Here is an 11,747-nt window from a genome sequence, read left to right on the forward strand (position 1 = left end):
CATACTTTGGACAACGTCTGTTATTTGGGTGGAGAAGACGATCAACTGGTATGATTTATAATTAATTAGCACTCCTAAATCCTAATACGTCAGTCATAAAGGTTTAAATCATTTGGCGAAGGTGTGAGGTCGTGGAACTCTAGTAATATAATCATGCAGAACAGAACTAACTTTGCGTAACTAATTAGGGAACTTTTGACATTAGAGAAAAGGTGCCGGTTTTGGCCCCCTACTAGCAGTCAGCAGACAAGTTGGCCAGGCTGATTTCCATAGTTCGGTGCAATACTGGAAACAACCGCAAGGTTACGCTGAACAAGGAGGCTGGTGCCGTGTTCAGTGCCAAGTTGAACGCCCTGACCTCATCAGAAACAGACGTATCCTGCCACCCATGCATTCTTTGTTACAAGAATGAGGAAACAATAGTCTAAAAGCAAAAGACTACTGCAAAAAACATTCCTCTCAAAGCTCAAAAGAAGGTATTCCAGGGCAGCTAGCGAGTGTAAATCGTCAAGGTTCCAGTCACTGCCATGGTTTTACAAACATAGCACTGTAGCATGATGACAACAGCACTTGTTCCGGTTCCTCATTTTGCCTGTTGTCATACAATAAGATTAACATGCCGTTGCTGATTACAATCCAATGTTTATGTAGACATGCAATGAAATCAACGGCATTCTTGTACTTTCAGGTTCCTCTGAGTTCCTTTTATGTATTGTAGCGGCTGGAATTTGACATCATCGCGACCTACCATTACGCGCCTAGCTGCATACAGCCCACTCTGACAATCATTAACCTTGATAAGCGGACTGTTTGCAGCGCAAGCGTCGGTCCGCTCAATCCAAGGGGAACAATAAAACCGTAAACCCCTACAAAACAAGATGGAGGTTGTAGCCACAACTACGACTGAAGTAGTTCTCCAGCGACCGTTAAAGTTAATCGGTATCGTTGCAGCTTTTCTCGGGTCTGCCCTGATCGTCGTGTGCATGATCAGTGACATCTGGGTACTAGGATACTCACGCGCGGACATGCGAACTGAAGAGACGTTGAACTTTTACCAAGGCTTGTGGAGTCTGTGTGGAGACTATGTCGGCACACCACCGCCACCGGGATCCGAGAGAACATTGTCGTGTACAACACCCCAGAGCCAAGGTAAGGCTGTACAGAAGCCTCAGGGGCAATGTAAGGCTGTATACGTGTATAGAACAGCAGTCTGACAAGGAGAACGCCTGGGGTCAATCAATGTAAGACTGTATAGAACAGCACTCTGTCGTGTAGAACACCTCTGAACAGAACAAGTGATTTCACATGATATACATAATCAGGTCGGCCAGATACAAGTCTGAATATGAATATCCCAGATTAAGAACCATGGGCAGTTGAAGTCCTTCACCCGTGCCAATGTTTGCCAACGAACCAGAAAAATATTAAGAGCCAAACAATTTTTGCTTCTTCATGTTTATCCTTTGTAATTTTCTGTTACAGTGCCTTCGAAAACTTTTCATAAGATCGAAAGTGTTAAAAGGCAAATAATTTGTTTTGTTTGTTTGTTTGTTTTATTTATTCACCGTTGAAAAACTATAACATTGGAGTAAAGAAAGGTATTTTAAAAAGTGCAGAAGGAAGAAGAAGCCTACGAGTCTTATACGACAAATAGTAGTGAACAATCCCAAGGCTAAACCGTTTAGAACTTTATTCAAGCCCACACCACGACTAGTTTCGCCTTGTGTGTGGCTTTCTCAATGGTAGGGCTCGAATGGGCACAAGTACAGCGTGTTCTGGCTTTCATAGACCAAGCGTGAAGTGCACCAGGTGGCTTAAGCGTCCACGGCTTTCGTGCTATTGCCTGCTGTACTAGGTCAGCATTGATAGTCCAGGCGTCACGTATTGGGAAATAACTGTCTGTGTTTACCTGGTAGCCTGGGTCCAGGCGACTGCGGCCTCCGTATTGGGAAATAACTGTCTGTGTTTACCTGGTAGCCTGGGTCCAGGCGACTGCAGCCTCCGTATTGGGAAATAACTGTCTGTGTTTACCTGGTAGCCTGGGTCCAGGCGACTGCAGCCTCCGTATTGGGAAATAACTGTCTGTGTTTACCTGGTAGCCTGGGTCCAGGCGACTGCGGCCTCCGTATTGGGAAATAACTGTCTGTGTTTACCTGGTAGCCTGGGTCCAGGCGACTGCGGCCTTCGCGCTGGTGAGTCTGGTGCTGTCGCTGGCAGGGTTGGTGCTGGGCTCCCTGGCCTTCTGTGTGGAGAGGTACCGCCGCCTGTACAGACTGGCGGGGACCGCGCTCATGATGGCAGGTACGAACTTTCAATCAATACTTTTATGTTAACATATGCATTAGATCATGTCTAAGCCTTCTTTGATAAGATAATACTTTCATATTTTGAACATCTTGTGTTATTTGGGCAGAGAAGATGATATCAACTGACATAATTCATGCAAATGAGATCCGTATATGCATAATAAATGGAAAACCTTTATGATGTTACTCGAAAAAGGCTAAGATCAGTCGGCGAAGGTATGAGGTCGTGAAACTCTAGTTTACATTTGCAATGAATTTGTACTTAGAACTAGTCACTTTGTGGGAAACAAAAAGATCAGAAATTCCAATTTTATTCCAGCCCCAGCTCATGAATTTATGAATTAACACATCCAAACTAACAGCAAAAAAGAAACAGGAAGTATTGTCCTTTGTGTCCGCATTTCATTTATAATCAATCACTTTCAATGAAGATTAACTTTACCATTGAATTGTCTTTCATTAGAAAAGTTAAGCAGCATTCTTTGACAAGTTGATACAGCATTCTTTACCATCTTATGTTTATAAACCAAACTGTCGTTGCGTCTTATGTATAAATAAGGAGATCGGCCAGAGCCCGCCCAAGCTCCGACCGACACCAGCACAACGCTCGCCTGAAGCACGCCTAACTTTTCAAAAGTCGGGCGGAACACCGACGACGGTCGTCCGATCACCGAGCGAGAGTCGCACAAGGCCGAAGAGTTTGGGCGATCTCCGACCGACAAAAAACGTGTCTAAAATCGTCGGATTGCCGCCTGACTATTGGCCGAGTGTTGGACTCGGGCGAGCCACGGGCAACCTGCTGACGAGCTGTCCGCCTGAGCTCAAACATCGTCGCCGAGGCCTCGCTTTACTCGCGACGGGGGGTTTACTGCACTCTCTTGTTCTCTTACTTCTTTAAAAAAAGAAGCCTTAAACATGAGTTTTACGATCTCATACCTTCGCCAAATGATGTTAATCTTTACCTCTAAAGCACATGTTACACATAGCCGAACATGGACTCCCGACCTTTCCCCGACCATGGTTAGGAGTCACTCGGGAGCTAGGTCGGTTGTGGTCGGGAGTTGCTTGGCTCAGTCGGCTGGTGTTCGGCTGCGCCAGCCGAATATTCTAAAATTTTCAAAACATTCGGCTCTGGACGGTGGGTCTGGAATGGGTTGGCTGGTGCTCGGTCGGTGTTCTGCACAGTCGCTAGTCGGCTAGTGTTCGGCTGGTGTTCGGTAGTAAGTGAGCAGTAAAATTAGAACCTTAACAACGCCAGAATCACTGCTGACTTGCTACCAACTAGTTTCCAACCTACCACCCAAAGGCCGTAGACAAATCTCTGCTAACTCATTCCCAACCAATTGACTACTATCAGAACGTGGGCGAATCGCCCCTTCACCCGACCAAAATTCAAAGAAGCACCTGGAACTGAAACAGGATGACACTCAGGCAAACTAAAAGCCGTATTAAAGCTAACCGTGATCCGAATTCGATCTCTCTGTGATGTTAACAACACAGAATAATGGATTTTTTTTATTAAAAACGAAAATGACCCCTCTTTTGAAAGTCGCTGAATATGTCCATTTCAATTCGTGAGAAGGTTAGCAATCGGTCGAGGATTAGTCAGGAGAGATTCGACAGTCTGCGGCTAGAGGTCGGGATGGTTGGGAGCAGGTTAGAAAGTATTCGGGGCTCAGTTGGGAGTAATTATCTCCATGAAAAATGGAGATTTTTTCATGGAGATATTGTTTTGAGCGTGTTTGCGTGTGTGTTTGCGTGCGTGTTTGTGTGTGTGTCCAGATGCTTGTAGTCAGCTTGTAGTCAAGAACGTCTGGATGGATTGTAATGACATTTGGTATGTGGGTAGGTGTTGGGAGAACAAAGGTCATGGTCCCCTAGTACGTGACACTGGAACTGCATTGGCGTTTTTGTCAAAATCTTCCAAGGAGAATAACTGAACAAAGGAACGACAGATTTCCGTGTTATCTAATATGCGGGTAGCTTGGACAGAGATGTACACAATGTGCAAATTATCCAAATTGTCCATTCTAGGCATATTGTGACAGCTTACACTGTTGGTTTTGAAACTAGGTCAAGTATTCCCCAGGGACCCAACAGCTGGTCAAACCACAAAGGGATAGCCAACCAAACCTGTATACTTGTTTCTATTATGTGGATAGCTTAAGTGTTACTCGATATAATGAAATGGTGATAATGCAAATCAGAATCTAATTTGCATAATTAAGGGGGACATCTTATAAACCCACTCCGTTCAATGGTACAACAGTTCAAAAGTGCAACACATTGAAAGATACAAGTTATGCAAATGAAGACCTAATTTGCATAATTAATGAGAAAATATTGTTATGTGACAGTGAACATAGTTGAATACAAATGATGCAAATGTTGGCCTAATTTGCATTATACATATTTCATGGAGATTTGAGGTCTCCGAACTCTTGTTTGGTTTGGGGATGGTTGGGACATGTTCGGCGCATGTTCGACGCCAAAGATAGGCGTGGCCTAAAAACTGGTCAGACTGGTGGCTTCTCTGCTCCCGAACTACCGCCGACCTGAGTCGACTGGTGTTCGAGACCCATGTTCAGCTATGTGTAACCTGGGCTTAACTTATCATGTTTCTCAATGATTATGCAAATAAGATGCTCATTTGTATATCAGCTGTTAGTCTTCTCCACCCAAATAACAAAAGTTATTTAAAGTATGAAAGATGATCTTAGCAAAATGAGACCTTAATTATACATGTCAAACGATTTTCATTTTTACTTAACTTCCAAATGCTCCAAGCCATAGTATCAAATTCCCGTCGTTTATCACTATGGGAACATAGTATTCTCTCTAATTAGGCAAATTAGGTCCTCATTTGCATAGTTCATATCTATCGATGTTCCTTTTTGTAGATGTCACATGTTAGAATAAACCTTTCATAGAAACTTGAAAGTGAAATGACAGATGGCACAGTCCTTTACGTCGACGTTGGTTCTTTTTTGTTTGCTTTCATTTATCACCTACGTGAACGGAGGTATTGTTTTCGATGGGTCTGTTTGTGTTTCCGTATATTTTTGCCAGCACAACTTAAAAAGCTATACATTGATTGTAAGGATATTTAGTAGATGAGTAGGCCTATGGTCGGATTTGGGCCCCCTGGAGTCTTTTCTTTATCTTCAGTGGCACTGCCTTTTTTTTCCATCTGGATATGTCAATCATCACGTACGTTATGTAACGTTACATACCAAAAATCACGATCATGAACTCCTTCTTGGGGTCTTCTCTTTCAAATTTGGAAAAATGTCCCCTTACTTGCTGCTATGTACCATTAAAGTTGTGACCATAGCATGTCTAGAGCATGAGATTTAAAATTCGGGAGATCTGCTGCAGTACCATAACAAGTCACCAGGAGATCCTTAATCGAGCTTGCCCGTCGTTTTGCCGACACATACCATACAGACAATCAACCACCCACAAACGGCACCAAAACATAACCATCTTGGCGAAGGTAATAATAAACTATTTCTTTCCACCATCCGATTCACACTGACCATGTCCCTTCCATACTGAGATATCTGCCGAGATACCGTGCCTTTAACATACATATTCAAATCCCAGAATTTGATACCATTGATATGATCTTCGAGAAATGTTTACTTGGGGGGTAATTCGTAAAGGAATTCGTGGTGAATTGGGAACCTTCCCAATCATGATTGATGCTGAATTGAATTGAAATAAAACTTAATACTGGCACCGGTTAGTAAATTTACCCGCATTTTAAAGGCACTCTACTTCGTGAAGCATACTAGTATGACGTTTTACATTCCGCTGACCCTGACTGGATTAATCATGTAAATGACATTTTTAACTTTAATGGTTTTGGGCATGCATGAACAAACCATAGGTCATAGAGTTGATGTGTTGATTTATCAATTACGATCCCGTTTGCAGGATATATACATGTACTTCTATTCAAAACAATTCAAAACTTTACATTTATTCTGTGTTAAAGATAACTTTATTGCACAACAATTGTACAAGGTACAAAGTATGGCATTCACTGGTACATAGATAACATTCTATTAGGCTAACCAATCTATCTAATACAATATCATGTAGTAGTCTATCTTATACAATATGGTGAAGTAGTCTATCTTATACAATATGGTGTAGTAGTATGGGATGACAATGGGATTTTACAATCATTGGAGGAGTTTCTTACGTCTAGACATTCTTTGATATATTTCCCAATTTATACCATGCATGGGTTGTCACAAGTCATTATGTACTTAAATTTGCTGTTCAAGTCCATTGAGATAAATCCTGGTAAATCCGACGATAGCATTGGGTATAGTGAATTACGTATATCGAAATATTTGGGACATACAATCAAAAAGTGATATTCGTCTTCAACTACCTCTGGACAAAATGGACAAACCCTCTGGTCGATAGGAAGTTTTTGAAATCTCCCCGTTTCTATACTTAATTTATGACAGCCAATTCTGAGATTTGTGATTGCTCTACGTACGTCAAGGCTCTTAATGTTTGAAAGGTAATTTTCTTGCTTATAATTCTTGTTTAAGGTAGAAAGAAAAGAAAGTTTGGAATTGTTTCGAATAGCGCAATGCCAATTTCGTATATAAATATCTTGTAGACATTGTCGCAGCTGAGTGTTGATTATATCTATATGGTATGACTTCGGGTTCAGTTAAATAAAAGGCACGGACAAGAAAAATACCTATCAGATATACATAATTTTGAAGTTCGTAGAGCAATCTCCAAATTCAAAATAAGAATATGCAGTCATAGATTGAATGTGGAAATTGGAAGATACCTTAAAATTCCCCGCGACCAGAGGTTTTGTCCATTCTGTCCAAATGAAATTGAAGATGAACGTTAACAACACTTTATCCTAGATTGTCAACGATATCATGATAAACGCTCAAAGCTGTTCAACCTTCTTTCCACTTGCTCAACAGAATTTGATACATTCCAGTCTATATAGATTAAATTCAACTACATATAATTCTAGAAGGAGACAACCCTTACTGTGTATAAATAGGTAGATATATCAAAGACTTCCGAAAATAATTTCATCAGGTTGGTAGAATATAGGATATAGGAGATTCTTTTTACACAACCAGGTATTCTCACCTGCTAACGTTTCGATGTCTATCAGACACCTTCTTCAGTGCTTCTGACTGGAGTACTGTTTCTCAACGATATAACGCTACTTATAGCGGTTTAGATCTTAGAACTAGTAGTGTAAGTGATAGGTTAAACTCAACATGTCGAATTATTCATACACTTGTACGTAGGTTAACCATTTTGTATCCCATTGTTTGTAGAAGACCTCACGAAAGTCGCTGTACTTTTGTTGTGTCACTAAAGGTTGTCTGTCTGTCACGTTTTTCTCCAGTTGTTTCAGGCCTGGTGTCGCTGGTGGTGTTCCCGGCGCTGTTCCACATGGACCTGACGGCCGTGCTGGCCCAGACACCCACCGTGGCGGGGGAATGGTACCGGGACAACTGGGAGTTCGGCTGGGGGTACGGGGTCGGCTGGGGAGCCGTCTTTTTCGACTTCGGCGCCTCGCTTATCTTCCTCTGCGGGAAGGACAGGGATGAGATCAAACAGACCGCGGAGTATTACATGTCTGCAGAGCATGACGACCTGTAGGTTATTGAAAACATCCCAGCGCATTTGAAAAGAATGAATCTAAAGGTTGATTTTGGTAACTCGGAATCTACGAACAGCACTGGTTGGCTTGATGATATTTACCTTCGCCGAGAAGGCTATGCAGAGGGTAGCGTTTGTGTGTGTGTGTGTAAAGAAGCAGAATAACTGGAGAAGGCCTTGATGGATTGTCTTTATATTTGGAAGGTGGGTAGATCTTGATGAGACCTGAAAATGATTAGATTTTGGGTACCCTAGCGGCTTGTCACGGTACTGCAGCGGAACTCCCAGTTTGGATATCTCGTGCTCTGGACATGCTATGGAACTGATTTTTTAGTGGTAGATAGCTCTTTGGACAGAGAGTAAGTGCTATAGGTTTGGGCCACCTAGCGGCTTTTGGAACTGCAGGAGCAGGTTTTGCTTCAGACTTTGAAAGGGAATAACTCAAGAAGGGCATGATGAATGGCCATGATTTTTGGTAAGTAGATAGCTTGAGTAATGATGAAAGTTTATTGCAAATTCCTGCCCGTAGGCTAATTGCAAGTACATGTACATGTATACGTAACACAGAGTGGACGGACAGATAATAATGAACAATATGACTACTCTAGTCTTAGTATCTAATTTTCATAATTAATGAGGAAAGTTTGTACATCCGCCAAATTCCAGGATACGACTCTCAAACATGTGACACATGTAACTGGGGAAGAGAGAAATATTATTAGATATCAACTATGCAAATGAAGACCTAATTTGCATAATTATTGAGAAAATACTTGATGGATGGTCATGATTTTTGGTATGTATACAGCTTACGTGATGCTTGTATGATTAGACGACAATTATGCAAATCAGATTCTAATTTGCATAATTAATGCGGAGATCCTAAAAACTCGCTGTAATCCATGATATGACTATTAAAATATGTGACATTTGTAACTGAGAAAGAGGATCATCCTGTCAGTAGTCACTTCCCTGTTTTTTAGAACCGGCGAAAATCAATGCGCGCGCGGATGTCATCCATAAGAGTATGTGACAGGAAAAAACGCGTAGGTCTGTCGAAAAGACGTAGAGGCAACGACGCCAAGACATGTTAACAACATTTGGTGAGTCTTTTCATGAATCTTGGCACCTGGATGGTTTGAAGGACGACTGTGTTTGCAACTCAAGTTTGGCGGGATAATAAAGGGACAGGACAATAAATCGATTGAAGCCAATGTTTACTGTCGCCGTGTTGCTGTTGTGTATTTGGGTGAAATACGGTAACGTTGTATTTGCCAAATACATTGTATCTGGCTTTTGACTGGGATGAACCGCTATAGGTGTGTAGGTACCTCGCGTGTGAATTATTTAGTGATTGAACAGTCTATTAATCTTCTGAAGCTAAATCAAATCAAAACATACAATTGATAAAAATCCTGATTTTCGCGATAAGAAGAAGAAACATGATGTCTTTCATTCATGAAGATCAGGGGTGCTAAAGTATTCATACTAATTGTACGTAATTCAAACGAATATATACGAATCTTACAGAATTATACGATCCATTATGAGAAACATACGAATTTTATGGAATACATACGATCCATTTCTAAATAAACATTGGCCTTCGCGCTAACACCGAATGTAGCTCAGTCTGGTCCTCTTAGTTACTCTAAGTCTACATTAGTGCAGCTTGAGATTTTAGCAGGATGGAATACGCCATTATCAAGCTCTTAAACGCCAAAATATCGTGCGCTGAAGAACTGGCTCTTACGAATCAGCCATCTTGAATTTGAGTCGGCGGCTAGACGCCCTGGTGGTATTCGGGGCTCTGTTGTGAGGAAGTCGTACTGGTCGTGAAATGGTAGTCTGCATGCCAGACCCCAAATCTCTAAAACATCTATCGTGTGGGGGTAGACATTTTAGAGATTGGGGGTCTGGCGCTCCAGGCTATGACGTGGTTGTGACATAGTCGTCGTGAGAAATAGGCTTGACTTAATGCTATGCCGACTGCTGCCAACCCAGAGGGAAGGTGGTGAATGTGAAAATGGGTTATCGCGCCGGAACTGCACGCACAGACACGACGAACTGAAGATTATGCCTCCATTTTCATGACGGTTATGAATAGAATGCTTTCCTTGGCTATGTGAATGTAGAATTATTGTTTGTGTTAACTATATATAGTTTTTTTAAAAGGTTTATCGACTGAAAATGGCTTCTAAGAGTGGGAGATTTAGAATGAGAGTTGGATGCTTTTAGCACGGATTTCACTACCGTAACGACAATATAGATGAGGCCTAAGCCGTGTTGCGTACTGTGTGGAGATTACAACATCAAACAGACAGAGAGACGCACTCCGGCCTACTCTGTATGATCATTGCTCAACCGGCAGACCTGCCCTTGGGCGTGACAGACTCGGTTATGTCAGACCACGTAGGAAAGTTGATAGTCTACAAGTACGGTTGAGTAGAAGCTGAAAGGCTCAGCTAAGCACGCCCTGGTTTCCGGTGTTGATTGATCAGCTTATGTTAGAATTGATTAAATTTTTTCCTAATACACCTTGAGGTCCTTGAGGCTTGAGGTTACAAAAAAGCGATGTATATTATCTTTATATAACATTTGGCATTGTACAGTAATCTTCAAACAGATATTGGGAGGGAAAATAGCAACCATTCGTGCTGCCACGTTTTCCCAACACGCACACACATCTGAGAACAGTGGGAGAAATGCGCGTCAGGAAATTGTTAGGATTTTGCCTCTCAATATCTGTCCGGAGATTGCTTATATCGTGTAACGTTACGCATTCTTCAGTACCTCAGTCAGGGATACTTGCACATGCACATCTGCCCCAGATAGAGTCGTCACAAATCGAAGGTCCTTGAAAGCACGAAACAATCTGATGATATTGTGTGATAGCAGACCGCCTTGTTCTCAGCTGTTAGTGAACTGTAGGGTCTTATTGAGGATTTGCGACATAAATATTTTGTATGTTTCTGATATGACGTAATAACAGAATGGATCCTATTCGGCACAAGTGGTAAGTTGAAAGCTGCACCACCTTTGAAAATCCAAATTGCACTACAAACTGTGGAACAAGTATACCAATTCAAATACCTAGGTGTGCTCCTGGACAGTAAAATTACCTGGAATGAGCACTTAGATACGGTATGCTCCAAGGTTTCGCAGAGAATAGGACTATTGAAGCGCCTCAGATTCGGTCTCACTGTCAACATTGCTAGTATGCTATACCGTTCTATGATTTTACCGCTCTTTGATTATTGCGACACTGTCTGGGGAAACTGCAACATCACCAAGCAGCGACAGGTCCTTCAAAATCGAGCTGCCAGCTGCAGGGTCATCCTACACATGAGGCAACAATCCAGTGTACAGGATCTGCACACCAGACTCAACTGGACGTACCGTGACGCAGCGCAGAAAAGGACATATGTGTGTCATGGTTTTTAAATGTATTAACGGGCTTGTCCCTTCATACTTGGATGCCACTTCTGTACGCAACCACCTGTTACACAAATACAACACAATAGGCAAACCTCAACACCCCACAAACCTAATTACACCACAGCCGGTCACCGCACATTTGCCTTCAGAGGCACAACATTTTTATACAATACACTACCAGCAGATATAAGGCGCTTATCTACCCTACCACAGGTTAAAGCAGCCCTGAGACGCATGAATGCACATAACTAACCTCTGACCTTCACTGACCTATATTGTGTTTGACCTGGATTAGGCTGATTTATGGACTTTGATGTTTTATTTTGACGCACCTATTTG

General features: G+C 42.1%; 1 protein-coding gene across 1 annotated transcript; it reads left to right on the forward strand.

Moving 5' to 3' along the window:
- The first annotated feature begins 541 nt into the window (after positions 1-541).
- LOC136442929 (transmembrane protein 47-like) lies at positions 542-9,596 on the forward strand. Its single transcript, XM_066439968.1, has 3 exons — positions 542-1,149; positions 2,161-2,301; positions 7,714-9,596. Exons 1-3 carry the CDS (start codon positions 879-881, stop codon positions 7,968-7,970), a joined length of 669 nt encoding a protein of 222 aa, XP_066296065.1. The 5' UTR covers positions 542-878; the 3' UTR covers positions 7,971-9,596.
- The last annotated feature ends 2,151 nt before the right edge of the window (positions 9,597-11,747 follow it).

The sequence above is a fragment of the Branchiostoma lanceolatum genome, chromosome 10, assembly GCF_035083965.1.
Source record: "Branchiostoma lanceolatum isolate klBraLanc5 chromosome 10, klBraLanc5.hap2, whole genome shotgun sequence".
In the NCBI taxonomy this organism is placed as follows: Eukaryota; Metazoa; Chordata; class Leptocardii; order Amphioxiformes; family Branchiostomatidae; genus Branchiostoma; species Branchiostoma lanceolatum.

Bases quoted from the DNA above. Each gene is read 5' to 3' on its own strand.
- LOC136442929 (XM_066439968.1), top strand. From the start codon at position 879: ATGGAGGTTGTAGCCACAACTACGACTGAAGTAGTTCTCCAGCGACCG. The intron at 1,150-2,160 runs GTAAGGCTGTAC...TTTACCTGGTAG, and splicing joins TACAACACCCCAGAGCCAAG to CCTGGGTCCAGGCGACTGCG. The intron at 2,302-7,713 runs GTACGAACTTTC...GTTTTTCTCCAG, and splicing joins GACCGCGCTCATGATGGCAG to TTGTTTCAGGCCTGGTGTCG.